Source organism: Epinephelus lanceolatus, chromosome 17 (assembly GCF_041903045.1).
Source record: "Epinephelus lanceolatus isolate andai-2023 chromosome 17, ASM4190304v1, whole genome shotgun sequence".
NCBI lineage: Eukaryota > Metazoa > Chordata > Actinopteri > Perciformes > Serranidae > Epinephelus > Epinephelus lanceolatus.
The window spans coordinates 33,979,602-34,004,007 of record NC_135750.1 but is presented as its reverse complement, the minus strand read 5'-3'; the positions used below and the strand labels follow the sequence as shown (position 1 = coordinate 34,004,007).

Here is a 24,406-nt window from a genome sequence, read left to right as displayed (position 1 = left end):
TTGTCCCCCTTCCCCTCACAGCTGTGTGGCCTGAATGCTGGAAATAACCACCGGCCTGCGGATCAGGAGTCATGGCTGTTTAATAGTGGCAAACGTTGGCGCTGTGCTGCTGTAAACTGCAAGGAAAAAACAAAAACAGAGAAAGAAGAAGGCTGAGCTTCCGAATGGAGAGCACTGAGCTGTGACTCAGAGACATACAGTATCCAGCACAAAGAAGAGACAGTCAGTGCATCAAGCCGGTACCAACACCTCATTAAAAATCTAACATGTTCCGGTCATTATGGTCCATGTCTGTTATGGTGGAAGGGATGCAGCACTGCAGACTGGTTTTACTGGATTCTACAACTGCCATCAATTTGACAGCTGTGAAATAACAACTGTTACATCCCTCGGCTTTCTATAACAACCTGATGTACTGTGAAAAAACCCTTTGCAAGGAGTCATTTCTCCTTTATATAATAATTGTAAAGTAGAACAGAATCAGATTTCATTTGTTTCCCATGCAAATCAGTTTGTTAGGAGAATTTCCTCTTATCTTATTTGTGTGTCATTTTTTAGCTGCAGGGGAATCAAATTAAGGACATCTTATTAATGTTTGGTGGTGAGTGTACACGAGCGCAGCCTTTGTGTGGAGACCTTCGTGTTGTTAAATACATTTACAGAAAATAGAATTGAATAGCCTAGTCGAATGGATGGACTGTAAAATATTGTTCCTTTTGCTGTCTGGTTCAATTTTCTAAAGGGGTTGGAGTGCACTGGGGGACATAGAATCATGACCTGAGTAAGATCCAGGCAACAGCCATTCATGGGGGGCTTGTTTTTGACAACTATATGTAACCACTAAAGGTCCCAGTCTAGTATGTCATCCAAAGGTTGTCTGTGAAAATTGAACATGTACAGCACAAGGTCACTGCTGTATTATCTGTTTTTGTCTACATGTGCTGAGTACTGCAGGGCTATGGTTGGATGATGGATTTATCATTGTGAGTCGAGAAAGTCAGTACTGAGCCATGGCAACCTCCTGGTCAATCAGACAATACAACACAAAAAGAACACACATTCAGTAAGTCCAGGGAACCTTGAAAATGAAAAACCTGGTCACTTAATACAATGTACTGAAGAAACATTTGAGGAACAAAGTCAGTGAATGGAAACATGCCAAAAGAACTAAAAACCAAGATTAACCAAGGAAGAGAATTTATCATCAGAGGTGGTGAACATTCGAAAAACTGGGAAACCGATTGAACTTTCAAACTAAATGCCTTGAGGTGTTTTCAGACCAAACTACAAAACAAATTTTTCATTTCAATTACATTCAAAGTCAATGCAAAAATGGGAACAGACGTGAATTAGTGTTAGGCGTCGCAAATAGACACAAATACGCTGTCTGTGGGCACCTAGAGCTCTACTCTTCAGTGTCAGTACTGTACAGAGACAGAACAAAAAAGTAGGGGGCTCACAGATTAGTGACTGAAGCCAGAGGACTAGAATGCAAGCTCTAAGACATGTATTTCATTCATGATTCCAGCTAAAGGTTGTGCTTTAGGCCAGTGGTTCCAAACTGGTTCAGCCATGGGGCCCAGTTCAAGGTTCACAGAGTTAAATATTCAGCATCACACTTGCATTTGGCCATGTCTTCAAGTTAGTTTGCTGCCTCTGTAAAATAGCCATCTGTTAGTCACTCACTCTACAGCAGGAAACGGCACTTCAAGATAAAATCTCTGTACCGTAAATTCATTGTACTTCAAAATAAATTGTGTTTTTTACAAACTTACCACATTTGCGAGTCACTTGTTGTCCATTCAGAATGGATTATGACCCACTTCTGGGCTGCGACCCAGCAGTTTGGAATCACTGCTTTAGGCTACTACTAGGCAAACCAAGTTAGCATTTTTGTTGACCTTAATTAACTTCCCTAGTAAGTAAGCAAAAGTGCAAACAAAGCTGTCACTCCAGTTGCGGTATTATTGCAAGTTAGGGTACCATCACAAACGAGTGGCTATATTCGCACTTAATGTGGTTCCGGTTGTGACAGACAGACAAAGCTAGCTTGCTAGCTAATGTTAGCTAGCTTGCTTATAAATAGCACAAAATATGATGTTATTGGTACATTTTCTAATCTCTCATGTTCCCCGGCCTGTCTTCTAACTCACTGTGAGCTAGGCACCATCTCTCATGAGGGGTAGTTAATATATTTCATTGCCAAAATTATCCAGTATCAGCTGGTTAGACATGGAAACAGTCAATGCCTCCTACACACTTATTTGCTATTGGCTGAGGCTGCAACTTCGCCGGTCAAGGTTCAGCAAAGTTGAACTTCTTGCTTTGTTACCAGAAGCGAATATTTTATCCGCCCCTTTGGTTGCATTGAGTGGAAGTAAATGGGAGCCAAATATTCAGCAATGTTAATTTCACGTGTGCCCATGCCCTCATGCAAAGTGAAAATTTGACACCTTCAGTCTTGGGTTTTAATGGATAAATAGATTATAGCCTTTTAAAAACCACTACATAATACACAGTATCAGCTGTATGGTTATTATTTTGTTATCCTTATGATGAAATTCTCAATGCAGTCCATGTTTGGTGTTTCTGAAGCTTTCAGCCACATCACATGACCTTCCTTAGCAGGCATACAGCTACCTTATCATGAACAAAACTCCATACACAAGTTTTGCCAAACTGCTGTTTCCATAGACAAGAATGAGCTGTCTCACTCAAGACATAACTTAATTATCCACCATTTTTTCACACATTCACAGTGACAGAGTATCAAGTCCGTGGTTGTGTTCCCCCTTTCCTGTTACCACTGTAGCTTAAACAGTGCACCATGTTTGAGGTTGAAGAAAAGCTTGAATACACCCATCCATCATGTCACATGATAGCAGGTTGAAAACAGTAAGTGTACCTTGAGTTAGAAATAGTTTTTTGAACAAAGTATTTCAGCACTATTCTTTAAAGGCATACACTGGTCAAATGTCTACTAATTATATAAATATGAAAGGCAATGTGTTAATGTGTATGCATACAGAAAAAAAACAAGATCAGAAAGTACAAAGAGACAAAACACATCTGCTCTTTTTATAGTTTATTGTATATATATATTTATATATATATATAAAACTACAAAAGTAAGACTGTTTCAAATTCATAGACAGCTGTCCATTTATCTCATATACTATATATATACGTATATGTATATATATACACATACATACATATATACGTACATATATATATTTATTATCTACAGTCCACATTTGGATCCCAATACAGTGATCAGCTGATAGTTTCTCTCTCTGTGTGTTTGTGTTCTATTGCATAGAAAAAGGCACAGCTCTGAGGTCTGTGTAAAATACAGCCTTCGTAGAGGAAATCAGCCTCAACTGCGGTCAGTCTTTCTCGGCGACTGGAACCGCTGCATGCTCGGACAGCGCTAAAACAGATTCGGTAACAAACACTGATCAAAAAAGTCTCAGGAGCTCGAATGTTGTTCATACTATGTACATTACTTTTGGCATTGAAGCGTCTATGACAGGCTTTGGAGTCTTGACATCTGAAGGTTGGAGACAGGTTTTTTTGAGTATTGCTGCATGAACTGTTTGCCTTCAACTGGAAAATGATGAACAAAAAGAGTACAAAAGATGTAAAAAGTTGTGGCCGCCACCCCACAAAAAAAAAAAAAAAATCAATAACAAAGCAACAAACAAACATAAACAAGATAATAGAACTACCTATGTATATAAAAAATGGCTTCCACCCATAATTCCACACTCAGATACATTCCTATCTGAAGTACATTCCTACCACACATTCTGTACACACATTTACAATCCAAATGTTCACTTCACATCAAAAATAAATATATTTACACAGAAAAGAAAAACAATATGAATAAATAACTTCATTGACAAAAAAAAACAAGCACTCCAAAATTCAAACATAGTGAAAGAAACAAGACACAGTCGTCTACAAACAGTATTAGTTGGTGCTGCTATCTGCTCAGCTCACACTCTGCTTTGAATTCAGTTCAAATGCAGCTCATTTACATACTAGCTGAGGTCAAATGCATGCTGGGAAGCTAATGATCTTCCATTGGAACAAGTTTTAACACCACCCCGACCTCACTGCTGTACGCTAACACAGTAAGATGAGTCAGACTGTATAACACATTCTGTCCCATTAACAACTACTGCGTCCCACCAGCTGGGACCTCTGCTAGAAATACCATTAACATACCATTTTACACCACAGCAAGGCTGTGTTGGCAGACACAGAAGTGTTTAGGGCATCCTGTGTTATTTGTTACTTGACTACTTTTGAAGGAAAAATCCACCCTATTGGTGTTGTGCGTTGTCTGGTGTCTTTTTTTTATATTGCTGTGAAAAGCTGGACAAATGTAGATGATAGGTATTCAATAAGATACAGTGCACAGCAGCTACAACGGCGTTTAGTGGCAGAAAAAATTTGACCTAAAATGTCAACACTGAAGCTGCACTCATCAATACATTTTATATTATCGCTGCATTTCTTAGTTCTAAGGAGCATTTTAGCTTCTTTGAGCTGCTTGTTTTGGTTTTCTAGCCCACAACTCTGCTTTCATTTGTAGCTAACTAGTCTTATTTCGTGAAAAATCTAACTCACTGTGCACTATCTGGCAAGCAACAAATTGCAGAATAGAGTGGAGCATATTAGCAGCTAAAGAGGCAAATACTGTATGTCCCTCCCTCAGCAGTTGCTGGAGAGCAGAACAGTCCAAAAGACAGTGAATATAGGACTTGTATTTATCAGGTGGCCAGAGACACAGCTCCAAATTAATGCTAATGTAGAAAAATCTTTAGCTGTCATATTTGCCAAAACAACTTAACAGGATAATAATATGTCACATGTTATGTTTTGAGTTCATTCTGTTGCCCACAAGTGGCAAAAAATGATGACTGCAGCTTTAAATATCAAACTGAGAGCTTTTGAAAAGCCACCATTTTGGTCTGATATTTAACAATTACACAGAGTAAGGGGGAGGCAGAACTAAAAGTAGCCTCAAGACAATTATGACACTTCACCACACAGCGAGTCCTGAAATGCTCCAAACATTAACAACGGGCGATGTGTGAAAGTATCCCAGGGTGGATTTTTCCTTTAATGATTGAGCCTATTAGTTAAAATCTCATTGCATTGTCAAGAGGCAAGGTGAGTGAGTCTGACTCTGGCTGACTCACTGCTTCTGTCTTTCTGAATATTGCAGCAAAAAAGGCATTTTACAACTTTTTGTTTTGTTGTATCAACTCTTAAATACACACTATGTATCTGCACCTTGAAAACTATGCTATCCTGTGATTCTAGTTTGACTTATACATAAAAGGTCTGTGGTTTGTTTATGCCTGTGTCTACTACTGGCCTTATCTACCTATCGAATTACAACTATCCTGTTGCCAACATGTTGGTCTAATTCAGAATGGGCTACCTGCAAATTATGGCTAAATATGTGACACTGCTGTACACAATAAAATAATCCTTGTAAAAGCTTGTTGTGTGGCTGAGAAGGTAGATATAGGTGAGTGTGACACAGCTGCTTTCACCCTCTATCTAAGATAGCTCATACATAAAATTTGTATCCCTCATAGTTATAAACATCATAGTTATAAACCAAATCTGTGAAGTGGGGACAACTGGGAGTTGAATTTCAACTATTAACTATAGTTATATAAACATGAAAACTTTAAAAAACATAATGGGGAAATTTGGGTAAAGAGGAATATGTGGTCACAACATCTGACTGATTAACTGAGTATTTCCGTTCTTTTTAAAACTGTGTGTGTGGTCTGCTGGGGGAAAAAAAAAACATGTAGACCTTAGGAATCCTCAAGTGACCCACATCTTAGATGCTGTACTGAGCCATCACATTTTGTCTATTTGTGCCAAAAGTCATGCATAGTGGCCTGTGCGGGGGGTGGTAGTGTTTTGAAATAGCACAGTCTTTTGCATTGTTGCAGTTTCAGGTTATCATCGTGGTTTGGGTTTCCTACTGCAGTGGAAATCCACATTCAAATGATTCATGAGCCAGATTCAGCCCTCCTTCTATCCATCGCATGTGTTTAAACTTTCATGAGCTTTGGGGTCAACATCAAAACTGTACAGCACAATGCACAGAAGTGAACAGAACCCTGAGATTTGGCATATAGGGCTTCTATTCTATACACAAGTAAACATACTCTGCAAATACGGTGTGTGTGTGTGTGTGTGTGTGTGTGTGTGTGTAATACTGTGTGCTGTGCTGTAATTTGTCTGTCACTCATGTTGCTAATTCTGTAGGAGCCAAACCTAAATAAGGCATTTCTACTAAAATATTCAATTTCCTTTGTGTGATTCTGAGAAAATCTATGGAATCATTGGTACCACAATGCCTTCCCCTGCAATCTGTGATAGCTGTTTTCTCTTGTGTCCAATACAAACAAATTTACTATGTATTTAAAGCCTCAAGTCTCTGCTAAGGTTGGACTCTTCAGATCATCTACATCCGACTGAGACGCAAGAGTTGGTGGTGGCGCAGCTGCCGCTTCCAATGTAAACACATCAAGCTTTCCTGTGTGTGTAGCTCATTTGAATTCTGCTGTGACTGAAGCATGATAACTCATCCATAGTTTGAGCTCATGTAAAATAGCATCCAGCACAGTTATACGTGACTGCCAATAAGGAAGGGGACGACAGAAAAATAAGTCCTGAACTGAATTCATAGACATGATGTGTACAAGAACAGACATCTCCTTCTACGGAAAGAGTTTAACAAAGAACCAGGCGATGTGTTTTAGAGCTATTCCCAAAGCGTAATTATATAGCCAAGCTAATATATGATGTAGCACACTGGTAAAACAATGTATTTCTCGTAAAACCTTTTTATGCTAGCTTTACAAATAAAACATAGCATCTGTAATAAGATAAAGATTAAATAATTATTTGATCATGAGAATTACGTTACTTAATAATAGTTTTAAAACAATACAATAAATTAAAAAACATTGAGGAGTGACCTCTCTAGGCTGTTAAAGTGAAAAGAACTAGAAAATAAAAAGACAAATACTGTAAAAACAGGAATTGAAGAAGTGGTCATTTTGAAAGGCACTCGTCTGCTAAAAGCCATGAATTCAGTGTGATTTGTGTGTGTGTGTGTGTCATTTCTGTGTGTGTTCACTCGTGTATTACTATACCTGTGAGGAGTAAATGTCCTCACAAGGATAGAATGATTGCAAAAATCCTCCAGAACGAGGACAATTTGACGGTCCTCATTTTTTTTCTATTTACAGTTACATTTTAGGGTTAAGGCTTAGGTTCAGGTTGAAGATTAAAACTAGGATTAGGTTTAAATTAGGATTAGGGAATGAATGGAGTCAATGGCGGTCCTCACAAGTATAGAAATACAAACATATGTGTGTCTTTGTTTCCCGGATACTTCATTTCCATATTTGGAAAGGCAAGCACAGTGCATGCACAGTGTTGTGTAGTAGTAGTTGTCATAGTAGTACTAATTGACATCACTATCGATGTTTACAATTACCGACTTTTGAAGAGAGTTTTTTAAAATACAAAACAAAAAAAACCCAACAACATAAAAACAACAACCAGGAAACCCCTCTATCGATCCCATATGTTCATTCCAGTCTGTTCTCTGTATTCAACTGTCTGTGTGTTTCGAGGTGGTGGTGTCCTCGAGTCACGAACCCACCAACACCTCCATAATGTGGTCCAGTTCTGTCAGATCAATTTTGAAAGGCTGATTGGCTGAAACCTGGGGGGCGGGGCCACTGTACGGCGACGCCAGCGATTTGAGGAGGTCATCTGCCGTCACCACCGGCGACAGTTTGGTGAGGCCACCGCCTGCTGTCACGCCCACAGCCCCCGCTGTCGTACAGGGGTCAAAGTCATACATGGACGTGTCGATGTCGGCGAACAGGACATCGTCCAGCGCCAAGTCTGAGAGAAACCCCGAGGGTGAGGAAGAGGAAGAAGAGGAGGAAATGTCTACTAGGCCACCAGGGGGCAATGTGGGCAGAGTGTCCATTGGCCGGAGCTCGGCACAGCGGGCTTCCACTGGCAAGACGCCAGCTGCCTCTGGTTTAGCACCCATGGTCCTGCAGTCTCTGGGTGGGCCTGTGGGTGCTGGGGAGAGGGGTGCTAAGTGGGAGGGCTGGGTGAGTGGCGTGGGAGCCGGGGAGGTAGTCACGGTCGTAGTATTAGCTGCTGCTGTCCTTGTTATGGCTGTGGGAGGACCCAACTCCATGTCACTCAGAGCGGAGGGGAAACCGTCACTGGACGAGGCAGGCACAGGGACCCTGGGGGACGCCTGGCTCAGAAGTGCCGAAGGTAACGGAGGAGGCTGCGCCAGGGGAGGCGACAGAGGAGGAGTGGGTGGCGATGGAGCACAAAAGGCTGAATCTCCACCATCCTCCTCCAGTAAAGAGGCTGGAGTGAGGCAGGTTTCCAGAGGGGTGGGGCAGACCTCCACACGGTTGAGGCAGGCCTGGGATGCCTGGCAGTTGGGAGGCACCATTGGGTGGGGTGAAGGCGGCGGAACGATCACTGGCATCAACAGCGCAGAAGGCTGGGATACCTGTGCCGTCGTTGACAAAACACCAAAGGAGGGCGGCGCCTCACGGAACCCCTCATCCATAGGGTCGTCAGGTGGCGGTGAGGGCGGCAAGAGCAGCGGCCGCAGTGAGCCTTCCTGCTTGAGCTCATCCTGGATGCGTCGCAGCATGTTGTTGATGAGGACGCGGCGCTCCAGGCTGGGCTCGCCGAGTGGCCGTTGGCTGTACAGCTTCATCAGGGAGATGTTGAAGATGGTCTGCCGCTGCAGGGTGTATGACACCTTGGACAGGCCCTCGGGACCGAGGCCTAGTACCCCTCCCGCCACCGACGCCTCCAGCGTTTTGCCTTCCAGCCCCTCTTCATCCTCGTCCAGCTTCCGCTTCGCACCTTTACCGAACATATATCTGGAAAACAGAAAACCAGAGAGACAAGGGAAAGGAGTTAATTTGCTGCTCGACTTAAGATAAGATAAGATACACCTTTATTGATCCCATAATTGAGAAATTCCAGTGTTACAGCAGTCAAGGAAAAAGAGTCAGATTAAAGATTTCAAAATTAGACTTAAAAAACTTAAATAACTAGGCATGCAAATAAGTACAAAAATCCAAGAGTCAGCAATAAATAACAATAATAATAATAATAATGAAAATAATAGGAAGTGGATAATAATGAGCAGCAGTGAATGAAAATGAGCAGTGGATAAAGGGAGCACATCTAGTGCAAGTGATTGTATGTGCAAAACAGCAGACAGCAGACAGCTGTGGTGTCCATAAAGTGTCCATAGTGTCAATAAAGTGTCAATAAAGACTTAGAAGTCAGTAACTTAACAATGCAACAAGCATGTCGTATAGGGTTGCAACTGATTATTCTTATATGATTGTTTTCTCAATTAATACAATTTTCAGATATAAGTAAAAAATGCCCTACAAAATTTCCCAGAGCTGAGCAAATATTTTCATTTCTGCATGAAAATGACTAAAACTAATAGATAATCAGTTATTACAATTCAGTTCCTTGTTCATCAACCAATTACTTATTCAACTCATCATTAAAGTTGTAACGTCTAAAATGCACCCCCTCTATGTATATGAAAAATGCTAAAGGGCTGTGATAACCCAATTTTTTAGATACTAATAAACTTATCACTGTAAATAACTAACCATGTTGTAAATACAGGATTTCTCCACCAGTGGACTTTTGAATGTCTTTCCAATTCAGAGCACTTCCTGGACCAAGTACTGTTCTCCACTGCCGGGTTTGTTATTGGAGTATTTGTAAATTGGTGAAAATTTACATACTCTTTTGTTCCCTGCCTGGAATACACCTCAAACATTTCTGATATTCCAATCATTTCCCACATTGCCAGTGGACATTTTTGCACGTTGATGCAAATCTAATAGCACCACTAGATCTCAGCATTAGATTACCATTGTCATAGATCTCACCTGACTGAAACACTGATATATTCTCCAGTAAGTTTGGAGACTGAAACTCAGCAGCTTAACCGTGGTGATTCAAAAAGCTGCTTAAATGCAACAAGCTTACTGCAACAGGGGATTTAAAAAAAACAACAAAAAAAACATACATTGAAACCAAGAGCAGCTGTGAAGAGAGCCTCACCGCTGCATACTGTAGCCCTGCACACTCACACACACACACACACACACATGCACATACTGGTTATGTAACAGCAGCGTTCCCTGCTGTACCACAGGATCACAGGCCAGATTTTAAGCCCAGCCCCCCTCCACTCTCCCTCCTCTTGCCATATTAGAATAGCACATTGAGTTACTTATACCACTTTCACACAGCATGCGTGTTCGACCCACCAGAAACGTACAGCGGGAGAGACAAGAGAGAGCCACTGTGCATTTCTTATTCATACATATTCCAATAGCTTAATAGATCTCTCTAATAAAACTATCTGATCGTGTCATTATTGGTGCTAGAGAAAAAGCAAAAACAACAGCAGACAGAAAGACAGGAAAATGGAAAAGAAAAAGAAAGAAAGAAAGAAAGAAAGAAAAAGAAAGAAAGAAAGAAAGAAAGAAAGAAAGAGAAAGCAGGAATCGCTGCAGTGTGTTTGACTCTAATCCAGGCTGACAGGCTCATGCAGCCAGTTGCTGTCTACACACACATACATACACACTGCGCATGCGTCTCCTCTCTCTCTGTCTCTGTCTCTCTCTCTCTCTCTCTCTCACTCTCACACACACACACACACACACACACACACACACACACACATACAACCACACACACAGGAAGTGTGAGCTGCAGGCCCAGTCACCACGACTGGTTGGTTGCCATGACAAACAGAGTCAGCTGGGAATTCACCCAGAGAGATGACAAAGAATGGGATGGGGGAGACAAGGAGGAGGGGGGAGGAGGAGGGGGGGGGGGGGGGTGCTGGGGGGCAGGAAGGAAGAGGAGGAAGACGAAGAGGAGGTGGAGGAAGTAGAGGAGTAGGTGAGAGATTGGTCTGGAAGAGGTGGGAAGGGAATTAATAACTTTCTCTACTCAATCTATTATAACTACTGCTGAGGTGCATTTGAGCTACAAACTCTTCATTACTTTACACTTTGCTATTGGCTCATAAATGATGCAGATCTATTGGTTTATTTTAATTAAAAAAAACAAAAAACATTTACCATTTGATTTCTTAGCATTGGACACAACAAAAGTACCTTAACATTTGTGCTAGCAAGTTATCTGCGATGGCTTTGTCACTGAGTTTGTCATATTCCATGGAAATGGTGACACACCACATGTTGACCTGGGTCAGGCCGTTGAGTGATGTGACTACTGCTATTTACAAAATGGAAGTTAAACTGAATTGTTTGAAAAGGTAAATTTGTTCACTAATGAAGTGCTGGTAGGTGTATTTTTTTCCGAACCAGGCCAACTGTTTCCCCCTGCTTCCAGTCCTGATGCTAAGCTAAGCTACCCATCTCCTAGCCTTAGATCCCTATCTGACACACAGATATGACGCTGGTATTGATCTTAACATCAAACTCTCAGCAATATTGCAAACAAGCATATTCCCCCAAATCCATTTGGTCTTAATTAGCAATGTTAGAGCTGCTTAACCTTCAACTATCAGGCACTTCAACACTGTTAGTTAGATACTAAAACTCAGTAGTTTGCATTACTGAGACAGCCACCCTGGCTCAACAGACAAAGAGTGCTGTCTACAAAACGCAAACTCAATTAGGTACTCATGTGCATGAACATTTAATGCTACAAATATCTTGGCAAAAGCTGTCTTTGTATTTGAGATGATAACTCAGCCAGGACAAGGACCCCATGTTAGTTTACTGCAGATACATCAATACTGGTATATCGGCTGATAAGAAAAATAAGTAAGAAATTTCAGGAATGGTAAATGGACTGCACCAGTATAGTGGTTTTCTAGTCACAGTGACCAGTCAGAGGCCTTAACAACATAAGCGCCATTCACCCCATTCCCACACACATTCATACACTGGTGGCGGAGGCTACCACCAGATTAACATTCATTCGCATTCATACACACTGACAAGATTTATCAAATGTAAGGTAATACAGGTGATGTTAAAGATACCATTAGAGCTGCAACAATTATCATATAATTGATTAGTTGTCAAAAATTACTTTAATCACCAACAAATTTGATAATCGATTAATCGGTTTATGTAATTTTGCAAGAAGAAAAAAAAAAAGAAAGAAAATCTCTGATTCCAGCTTCTTAAATGGAAATATTTTATGTTTTCTGTACTCTACTACAGCAAACTCAATATCTTTGGGGTGTGGACATTTGAGGACTTCATCATGGACTTTGGGGAACACTGATTAATATCTTTTATTTTACAATTTTCTGACTTTTCCTTGACTTAAATTGAAAAAATAATAGACAAATTAATTAATAATGAAAAACTGTGTTCGTTGCAGCCCTAGATACCACCATCTGGTGGACAATATATATCATGTAATTAATTTGCAGTGACAGGTATAAGTTTTTCTGACATGTCTCCATTCCTTTACACATTGCCAGTAATGGCCTTCAGGGCATACTGATTCAGTAACGAGCCCCCCGAAGCAGTGTGTAGAGTGTATGACCTAATGAAAACTGGGCTTATGGAAAACATCCTGTTCCTCACATATGTGCTTAGATCAAACCTAAAATTATACAAACAATTCTTTTTTAAGCACAGGTTCAAGATGCTGGGTGCTTTTGCCAGATTTGAAGTTTGGAGCTACAAGTTTGGGCTGGACATACATGAGAAAATGATGTGTAGGATTTAAGTGTCTGAATGACCTATCCTGACAATATCTTACAATAATTAGTAATCCATCTTCTCATCTTTTTTATAACCATAGAAGAGAGGTCACCACTGACCACGCTGTTTGATTCACAAGTGACAAGAAACACTGCAGCAATACATGTCAGCAACATGGATGAGAAATGCATTTTCGGGATATATGAACATTTGGGTGCCAACAAGAACTAGTAGCTCAGTCTGCAGGGATCTGGTTTGGGAATCAGAGGGTGGCTGGCTCAAGATCTGCATGGACCACAGTACGGAGTGTGGACTGGTAGCTGGAGCAAAGCACAGATCCCTGAACTGCTTGGAGCCCTATGGCAACCCCTCCACTCGGACATCTCTCAACTAATGCATGTTTACAGCACATGTGTTTTTCAGGCATGTGTGTGTAATATATAAAAACAACAGAGTGTAAAATCAGGGATTAATAAAGTACTTCTTGTTTGTGACTTTTAGCCATCCACTGCTTGAGTTTCTGCATTCACTGAAGCTGCTGGTGGAGCTTCGAGGAAAATGGCGAATCAGAGAGTGTCAGAGAGACACAGAAACAGAGAGAGTCAAAGAGAGAGCAACAGAGTTAGTTTCAAAGCAGTTTGCGGGTGTGTGATTGAGAGCTGAAGCAGCTGCGCATGTCTGACTCACTGACTCATGGCAGGGTGTTTAGACACACACACACAAAACGGTGCAGGGCTGACATACCAGAGGTGCCCCACCCCTTACATTCCACTTCATTATCCTCCTCTTCCCTTTCCTTCTCCTCCACCTCTTCTCTTCTTCACTCACTCTTTTACCTCTTTTCCATCTATATTTTTCCTCCCCCCTCCGCTCTTTACATCACACCCTCCCCCCTTCTTCCACTGACTGACAAAGTTCACAGGCCCAGAACCATCCTACACCCTATGAGCCATGACAAGATATGAAGAAAAACAGATCATAAATGAGTGGAGCAGATAAAGCACAGCAGTGGAGGAGTGCTGCGCTCCAAAGTGAAGTCACAGTCTTTATTCAAGGTCACTGTGACTTGACGCGCCACTGTTAACTGTCTCGCAAAGAACTGTCTTAAAACTACATTTTCCAAAAGGTTTTCCACGAGGTAAATATAGCTCAGAGTCTCTTGAGAGCTTCGAAGCAAAGCAACCAGCTCTGACCAGAAATCATCCAACCTACAGTTTTGGAGGTTAGTACTATTACTGATATTTTTGGACTGAAAATCACAATAGAGCTTTTTTTTTTTTTTTTCTAAATTCATTACTCTTACATTTTACTGAAAGTTGCAAGACATGATGGGTGTATTAGTAGTAACAGTATTTGTTACTGTGCCTATGTGCTTCTGTTAAACTGAATCAAAATGTATTAGAATAACTTGAGTGCTTGAGATTGAGTCCTAACAACAGTGTGATCAATTTCAAAATAATACCTATCACTGGATGTGGTTTTACTTCAATAAAACTCCAATATCTACCTATTATTTTATCAATAAGACATCTTATGAAATGTCCTCCACTTGCAGAGTTTCCTCCCTTTTCCTTACCCTATAAACAACCTTCAAAAATGTGCAACAGATACCAAACAAATCTAAATCAATACATAAATGCCTGTTTCCAGCAGAGCGATCTGATCTATGAAAAGAACTTCAGGTAAGAACATTTCTCAAAATAAACACTTCCCTGATTTTCCCTACAGCCCCACAATATCACCAAATATCCTGATACAAAACCGAGAACCAACACAGACTGGGCTGAACAACTTCCATAAAATAACATTTTCGTCTGAAATGTCTACCCAACCAGGCCCACACAGCATGTCCTATTTAGAGCTGATGATGACTAGCTATAACTGATAAGGACACATTACAATCAGACAGTATCAACATCTGAAATTTCATCTCAAACAGAAAGGCTTACTTGTGGCTATGTGTTTTTACATAAGATTACATGAAAAGCTGATGATGCCTTCAGGGAAGCGGGCCTTGGTGGTAAAATAAAAAGCAAAGAAAATAAGACTATTAAGAACGGGCAATGAGTTTTAATATACATGAATGAATGCAAAGTATAAATCTAATCACAAAACGATGGTGCAAAACAGAAAAACACGAGTGTTTAATATATTTAGAGGGAAGGTCAGGTGTGTGAGAGTGTGTGTTAGCCTGCCAACTGTGCCTGCAAACACACATCAGACATGTGGGCCGAGCATATTACTCCAGGAGCTGGCTGTGGTGAGTTTGTGTGTGTTGTGCGGTAGTGCAGTGCTTGTGGATGGACTCTGCAGTGATATTATGATCCTGTAACCGGATACGCTGGTTTCCATGCCTGAGCTGCACATCCACCCCTCCCCCTCACCTCCACATCGGGCTATTTCAGGTTCTCTGGATGCACAAAGTATGGACACACACTGCACACTGCGCTGCTGCAGGTGGATGAATGTAGCACCGTGCTATATGCTCAGTATGACATGTATTAATCTCAGCGCTCGCATGTGCATGAAGGCATACGGTAGCGCACTTGCAGCTTGCAGTCATGACTGTGCTTCCACTGTTCCTCCCCGCTGTAATGCATCCAGCTTTGCACATGAGGACGACACTATGCAACTCACTTGTGTGTGTGTGTGTGTGTGTGTGTGTGTGTGTGTGTGTGTGAGAGTGTGTGTGTGTGTGAGAGAGAGAGAGAGAGACACACACACACACACACACACACATACATACATACATACACACACACAATGGAGAACTAGTAAACACATTCCAGACAAAACCCAGAGCGTTGTAGTGCTCGCCTGACCAGACCCACTACGCTCAATAGCAGCTACGTTTCCACACACAACTTAAGATACAGTTACACCATGACGATAGATACAACTACTACTCTTTCTACCACTGCTGTCACTACTACAGTTCTGTCAACTAATATATTTATTCTGGTTCCGTGACATTTTTGAGCTCTTGTATAAATGCAGTCAGAGTGCTACAATCAAACTTGGTCATCAAGGCTCACCAGCGATTTTCCACTAAAAATTGTCGACTTGCTCTTCTGCATGGGTCTGCAGTAAAACAGGAAAATACCCTCAACCAGGAAAATACATAAGACACATTTGTCTATTCTCAATCAGACTGCAACTATCTGTGGCACTCAAGTGACACTATTAAAGTGTTCAAGTGTTCATCATTAATCAAATAGGGATGCACCGATTTTTATGACAAAAATGGATATCAACCGATATTTGCCCAGTTCACTGCCACCAGACTGTCAGTAAATAAGATGACATTCGCTGATGGCAGTGGCCAATGTTTATCTGTTGAGTCACATCAATTTTGCACAGGCTAAAAATCAGGGCCTGAGACTAACGGCTCCTCTATTCAGTAAAAATGAATATTAGGCAAAGGTAAGTTATTATGATGAGTTCAAAGGTAATCTTGTAAACTATAGTTTGGGGTGAGAAACTCGAATGAATACAGCTGTTTGAGAAATTTGTTCATGTTTTGACAGCAATATAAAATAGATATTAGAGAGGGAATTGTGATACACTATATAGAGTAAAAATCCTTTTTAGGTAATTTTTTTTAAAAAAAGAAGACGTTTTTCATGTAAAAGGTTATACTCAAATTTGTTTTTATAAATTGTTTGAATTTGAGTTCAGTCAATATAAATGTAATGACTGAACAACAGTTATGTTATTTTTCTAGAATGGGCTTTCATATTTCTCAAGGGGGAATGAATATCAACAAAACAGAACAAACAACAATAACAACAGGAAAACATCTGTACTGGCATCAGCTAAATTTTTATTTTAAACATTAGTACCCACCCAGAATTACACCACCGGGACATCCCTATTACAAATCAAGGTTCACTTTATAGGTGCTTTAGATGGTCAAATGCTGATAGAAGGTTTGGTGCTGGTGAGTAAAGATCAATGAAAATTAAAGGTCATTTCACCTGTTTTGTTTTGTTTTTTTTATCTCAAATGGCTGCAAGTGCAATTTTGCAGCCAGTTTTGAATATTACAATATTATCATGAATATCAGTTATAAGCGTTAGCTGCAGCGAGTTGTCAAATACCCTTTGAGTGAGCTGAAACCCCCTTTACTTAACACCAAACAGTATAATTTATCTCAAAAACTCTTATTTTGACATTGCTGAAAAATATTCCCAAGTGTTTCTGTGGAACAACAACAAGGGAGGACAGATGGTAGAGGGGAGCAAGAACCAAAATAAATAAGCCAATCATGCGGCTGGAAACAATGTCCGTGCTTGTGTGTGCCACAAACACGTGTGTGTGTGTGTGTGTGTGTGTGTGTGTGTGTGTGTTTGCCCTCATAGTGATCATAAACGCTCACATGACAGAGGTCAGCTGGGTATCAGACAGGGAATTCACTATGATCTCTTACGTAATGACAGACCTGGTTACAAAACACTACAGCTCCTACTGCGCAACATGCAGCATCCCATTAATAAAGACACACTAGTGTGAGTGCCAGCATGGCAAGCTCAGGGTGGACTGAACCATCAAAAAGAACATGAGATGGAGTTGGTGTTTGTATTTGCATCTGAAGGAGTTTGATCAATTTAGTTTGCAGATGTTGCTTTTGATTATTTTTTGTAAGCAATTATTTAATTACAATTCTTTTTTGAGAGCAATCCTTCTGTTGTCTGAGTGAATGGCTTTCTGGGTGTGATTTACAGCACTTTAAGTGTATATTAGGGTGCCACTCACACACAGCAAGCGTCACTGACTTGAAAATCCTTACTTCCTGACTCATACTGAAACTAAACTGCCAGTTCACCGGGTGCATAGCTACTGTGAAGGTTGTGGTTTCTGTTATTTAGTCTTCCCTCATTGACAGAACTGGGCTGGACAAAAAAAATTATTAACACCTCTCAGTGTAAAGCTATGCAACACTCACACCACCACAAAGCAAAGCAACCACAGTGACCATAAATTATAGAATTATTAAGGTAGGATTTATAACAGGGCTGTTATTTAGCAAGGTGTACCTAATAAACTGGTTACTGAGTATATATGTTCAACCTAGAACCCAACTTCTGCACAGCCTGTACATCAAACACAATGAGTCAATCATAACTGCGAGACCTGACAGGTGCCTATGCCTTAATGCCTCATTCTTTGAGACTAAAGGTACTCTGTTAGTTAAAGGGACAATCCACTATTTTTCAAAAAGTTAACAATATGTGTCACTTAATGAACTGCGCAGCAACTCATGATGACATATACATACACAATAAGTGTGTGTGTGTGCTTCTCAGATTTCTGGTCATTAGTGTATTCCAACACAAACTGACTCCCTCACTCACTCACTCACACACACACACACACACACACACACACACACACACACACTTTAGTCTATAAATAAAAGGCAGAAGAAGAGAGCAGATTTAGGTCAGCAGACGTGTCTACATCCCGTTGAGCGCTCCACTCTTTCCACCAAGCCTCTTCGGGGGGGAAAACACAGCTTGACACTTCCAGTGACGAAGCCTCGGAAGCCACAGAAATCCACAGTGTCAATATGTCCGGTCACTGGGTGTATGGTAGTATCCGTCTTATTACTGCAGCATCTGCCTTATTACTGCAGCATGCACTGTATCACAGCAGTATCAGCCTTATTACCACAGTGCCCACCTTGTTACAGCAGCACCAGCTCCAGTGCTGCAAGTGTCATCATTTTTACTGCAGGCAGCACGCTTACTACTTAAGCATAATCCTTGTGAATGCAGTACAAGCCTTATTACTGCACTTGAAGCTTTGCTGCTGCACCATGAGCCTTATTACTATTAGTAGTTAGAGAGATTCAGCTACCAAAGGTATGCAATATGGAATACATGCATCCCTCGCAGGGTAGCCGACGCAACAGAACTTGTTTATTGTTGTGGGAAAAAAGCCCAAGAAATTGACAATAAAAGCCTGCAGCTGTCACCTCAGATATATTTCCATATCAAGGCCTTCTGAAAATGCCTGTGAAGATATGTGTAAAAGATGATTTTGTGTTAGTGCCTCCAAATCCCCAAAGTTCCTCCCAATACATTGATGTGTTGAGTTTGAACTAACAGCAGCGACCTGGGTGGAGATATATGGGATTTAGAGGGACTATGTGGTGCTATAAACAAAAACAGGGAGTGGTTCCTGAAACTAAAGGCCCGCTATCTTTCCTAATTTTGTTTCAGGAGCTTCAGTAGTGAAGTGTATAGTGGACGCTGATCAGAATTTAGCTACTGTTTTGGTCACTTACAGAGGATTGCTCCAGTAAATAAAACAGAAAATTAGCGTGTTTTTTTTTAAATGTACTCTAGACCCTACCTGGAGTCTGGGGACTTCCTAAGGGGAACCACACTCAGCAAAAACTAGGCTTCCCTCTCCCCACTGTGGCTGTTTGCTCATCTACAGCATAGGCAGTTGTATAACTCTGCATCACATCTGGCTGCTCCTCAGATGGGGTTCAGCTCTGATCAAGCAGGGCTCTGTGGTCTGACGTGAGTCTATGATGTGGGTCCAGATAAAGCAAGAACCTCTGAGGTGACCCATACGTGCAGCTCGTGGGCCGGAGAGCAGGAGCAACAGAGTGAAGAACAGGCAGTGTGAATATAAGAGCACACTGCTGTGTTGTGGTGCATGTTACGAAACAGAGGCCCGTCCACTCACCACAACAGCAGCTACACTGACTGAGACAGTCCCAAACACTTGAGACCAAATCACTTCCACATCCACAGCAGAAACACATTTCACTACTTCACAGCAGGTTTACAGGTGTACATGAACATGCTTCACACAAGCTGTCAATAAGGACCTGATGTGACATAGGTGTGCTCAAATGGCTGCTGCGTGAAAACAAAGTCCACCTTTTCTGTTTACTATAGCTGGCAGCACATGTTGAAATATATAGACCTCTGTTTGGCCCCTAATACATTTTCAATATATGACGTTTACATGTCAGAGTGTCTATGTAAATGTAGGTCATTCTGTGTAGTTTGCCAATTACTTACAATGTACTAAAAACATAGAATAACTTAAGTGAAATTTTTCGTTATAGGTCATAGCAGTATGCGCCAATAGGTGAGTGCACTGGGGGGAAACACTCGGTGTATTTCGGGTAAAAAAGTTTATCTGAGAGACTTTTGTCCGTAGTGATAAACTGGAGAGTGGCGGCCGCTGCCTCGGCTCTGTACGCTGGAGTGAGTTTTCGGCAGACAGACACAGAGGCTCGGTGGAAGTAAAGCGGGGACACGTACTGCCACATATTATCCATTTCACACGAAAACTTTCTTTCTCCAACGAGACCCCACAACCCCACGGCACTACTGAAACACATTCACCGCGTCTATTATTCATAAGAAATACGTTACGCTGCCCTGCCATAATGTATCTCCTCGGCGTGTTTTACTTCGCTCTTTGAAAGATAGAAACGGTGTCTTACCACATCCAGGTCCGCCGGAGTTTGAAAGAGAAACATGGAGGGTATTTAAACAGTCCTGTCGGCTACAGAAGAACAAGCCGTCCTCGCTCCCGGAGACTCTGTCACACAATGGCGCTGATAGGAGGAGAAAACTGCCTCCGCGCACAGGAACGCTGCTGCCTTCACGAGCCGTCGGACACTCTGCACGTGCGCCTAGCTCTCGCAAGCGGTGTCATGTGATGCACAAAACTTGACAAGATATTATGGAGATAAATTAGTGTCATTATTATTTGTGTGAGGAGAACGACAATCCCCATGTTAATGTCTAATGTGTAAATATAACACAACTTCCAGAAACACAAAAAAACCATTTGTAAACTCACAAAAATGATTTGCAAATAATGGAGCAGATCTGCAAATTCACAACCATTTCAAATAAAAAAAGACTCAGTGTGCCTAAAATGCAAATGTGCACGTGTAGAATTGAGATTCACAAACACAAATGATTTTAAAAATGTCTGTTTTAAAGTTATTCATGTTTGGAAGTTAAACACAAATGTTTTTCCTTCATTCGTAAATGATTTAAATATATTCACAAATAGTTTTTAAATTTGTGTAGTTTGTGTATTTGCAGATCTGTTTTATATTTGCGAAACAGTTTTGTGCGCCTACAATTGTTTTTTGTATCTCCGGAAGGTGTTTTTCTTTTTTAACAGATAACACATTAACACACAGGGAAAGATGGTGTTCAATCATTCGCTGGTTTGATAAAAATATATATATATATTTTTTTAAATGTTTCAACTTTTGCTTGACCCAATCGTTACTACTGTGTAATGTGTCAGGCTAACGTTTGCTAAATGTTGCACATAAATGAAGAATCCGGGAATGTCCAAATGTATAAGAACTATGGAGCTACCAAGATGTGGCATTTACAGAACAGACAGCCAAATGTTACAAGAGCAAGAGGTTCAGTGGCTGCATTTCACTACTATGCAATTGTTAATCAAAAATAAATACATTACTTCCCAGTCTGTGATGGACTTAAATCATTTGTGCAGAGGACTCCTTAAAAGTTGATCTTCTCCTTGAAAGTCAACTTAATTCAGATCACTACGGACAAAATCTGCTTAAATCATTTCGTCCAGAATACAGACACACTTGTCTTTTCTGCAGTTACTTTGATTAAAACATAATCTTCACTCCCTCGATCATTCTTAACGTAACAAACACAACAACGGCGTAACTAGTCATGATAGGATCCATTTTGCTGCGGCCAGTAACTTTACGAGGAGCACCTGAAGGCAGCAAGAGAAGCTGAATCCGAGCAGCTGCCCCGAGAAGTGGCGTCGTCGACTTTGCTCCGCCCACACACACACACACACACACACACACACACGCTGTTGGGCTTGTGTGTTCTGTAATACTATATCTCTTTGGCTCTCCCTCTCAGTATAAAACATATTGAAACTGTACTGTAAAGTGGGAGCAGTTTTCACGTTTAGAGCTGTAACTGCTTTAAAAACACCTAATTCAGACACATGCCCGACATGTACTTTTATTATAGGCTTCAGCTTTTACATTTAAAATATCTTATTAGATATTTTAATTGTAGTCTCTGCTGGTGGTTTGCACTGCGACGTATAGTGTACTGAGAACTTGAGATCATTATTTCATCTTTTATTGACCGAGAATGGTGAGTGTCACAGAAATGAGCACTGGACTTGAGGTGCTGTTTGGCCGGTTAGTGATGCCCATCCTGCTCAGCAGCAGATGGCAGGAAGATGTCCGGTAAACTCAAACAAAACCCAGCAGAGTCGACTCCAAACAAACAAAAACACCAGCGGAGCAGGGCAGAAAACGGGCATCTCGGACCGTTTGTCCCTGATGCCCCCTGCTGCACACTCACCCAGTTGTGCACTGATACACTAACAACCACAATACAAGTCTCGCTATTTTCCAGACAGACTGCCTGTTTTGAGGACAGGCTTTGATCAACCTGCTGTCACAAGTATTTCCATCTATTGGAGTCCAGTGTTTACAGGACTGAATTGTTGGCATGAAATCATTCAGTTTCTCCGACTGTCAGAGAGGAAAACAGCACTTAGGCGTTCATGGTGCACTTCAACTTTCCACTGTAAAGGCCTTGTAATGCCAGAAAGTGGCACAACTAAATTTATCCATGCAATATTTGTTTCTAGAACATTGGTGAAGCTATGCTACTGCTAGAAGCTAAGCTAACGCTAATGAGTCACAACAGCTTCCCATGCTTCTGTCTTTTTTCCGTGTCCTCTGTCGTTTACGCCACTCTGTCATTTTGTCTCAGGATTTTACACCATTTACTTAAATAAAAAAGTTTTCCTGAACAAGGAAAAAGCTCTCCAAGCTAACAAGCTTGCTAACCATGAACTTGTTTGCTGATGGGACAATAAGTTCACATAGTTTAAAAATTCAAAAGTTGTTGTGTAGGCCTGCCACCAACTCCAGTCTCATAACTGTCCTCCTCTTTAGTGGAGTACGTTATTTAATGAGAGAAGAGGTTTAAAGAAAAGTTGATGGTTCAAAACAGCTAATAAGCCATTTAGACCTCGTTCAGACTGCCAGCCCAATAATTCTTGAATTTTTTGCATATCGGATCCAAACCACATTTGGAGGTGGTTTGAAATGCGATTCCAATCTAATTTCTACAGATGTGTCTCAGTCCAGATGCTCTGGCTGCTCAAATCAGATGTTTAAGTGCACTCTGCATCACTTGTCACTGGTCCTAGATAGTGCTGGGAGCTCGGTAATCGATACCTTAAAGGTCTCGACCAAAATAGCCCAATACCAAGTAGTATCAAAACTTCTCCAGTAAAGAGTTACATGCATGTATCCTTTTGTACCCAGATCTAGAAAAGAAGACTATTTATATGGTTTTGCTTGCAGCCAATCACTGCAACCATTCTTTGATTTAATGCTATGTGTTACTGGCCCTCTACTGCAGCAGCTTCAACCCATCTAGTCTACGGTGAGGTAAAGTCGAGTACAGTGTATTTGATGGAGCTGACAGTTGTGCCGAAATCTACCACACGCCTGCAGTGTCTGGTATCATTTACACTATTGAATGCTTCCATTCACATGATGATTATCGAATGAAGTAGAAAAAAAACGGATCAAATGATATACTCTAATGGTATTGGTATCACCTTAATCTTACTGGTATTGGTACTGGTATTTTTTAAACGTTACCCAGCCCTAGTCCTAGATGGCCATAAAGCCTGTCAAATGTCCCCGGGCGCTTTTTAAAATTGGCAAGGCAGCTATCATCATCAAAGGTCCCAAGGACAACATGTTCCTAACAGTCAGTAACGGATGGGAATGCACCTCTTGCTGCACAGTGAAGCCCGTCATGACTGCAGCATGGAACATCGCAATGTATAGCCTACCAGCCACCTCCATCTCTGAGTTTATCTGGTGCTCCAAAGAAACTCTGCACCGTTTTGTTTGGAGGGTGAAATGCTGGAACTCCATCATAGTGTGGCTACATAATTACTGACGCCTAGGTCATTACCACAGCAACTCATGCAGCTAGGTAGGTGATATCTGGACACAGAAATCTGATCTGATCACTTGCAAAAAACAGTGTGGGCACTGTGTCTTGAGGATCCATTTTGCCTGCAGTCTGAACGCATCCTTTGACTCTTTGGCCCTATGTTCAGAGGTCAGCACTATCAGCACGGCTTGCTATTGGTCAGCGGTGCAGATTTGCAAGTCAAAGGTCACCAAAGTTCAACCCAATACGAAATATGTATGCAGATTTATTTTACCTTTGCAACTGGATCCATTACTCACAGCGATTCCATTGGAATGAACTGATTTCACCTGAAATTTTGCCATTTCAAATACTGGTATTACCAGCCAAGTTATCATTGGCTAAGGACTGAAAGACACAAAAACTCGTTGGATAATATGACATGTATGATTTCTTTTTTTTTTTTTTAAAAGGCAAATCTGACTCAGCTCCATCAGAGCAGACAGCAAGGTTTGTGGAAACTGCTGGTCAAACAATAAAAGACGGGAATATTCTGGTATTCTTGGAAATAGGGATTCTCAATATATCCGAATGATGCATAAAGCC

General features: G+C 41.1%; 1 protein-coding gene across 3 annotated transcripts in view; it reads right to left on the bottom strand.

Moving 5' to 3' along the window:
• Positions 1-3,072: 3,072 nt before the first annotated feature.
• sertad2b (SERTA domain containing 2b) overlaps positions 3,073-24,406 on the bottom strand; it is a 51,634-nt gene continuing 30,300 nt past the window's right edge. For 2 of the 3 annotated variants that reach the window (XM_033613037.2, XM_033613038.2), the window contains exon 2: positions 3,073-8,984. In XM_033613037.2, the coding sequence (XP_033468928.2) occupies positions 7,706-8,980 (1,275 nt within the window). In that variant the 5' untranslated portion in view covers positions 8,981-8,984 and the 3' untranslated portion in view covers positions 3,073-7,705. Of the gene's footprint in view, positions 8,985-20,310; positions 20,420-24,406 lie in introns of those variants that run through there. The other variant, XM_033613036.2, reaches the window with a different exon arrangement.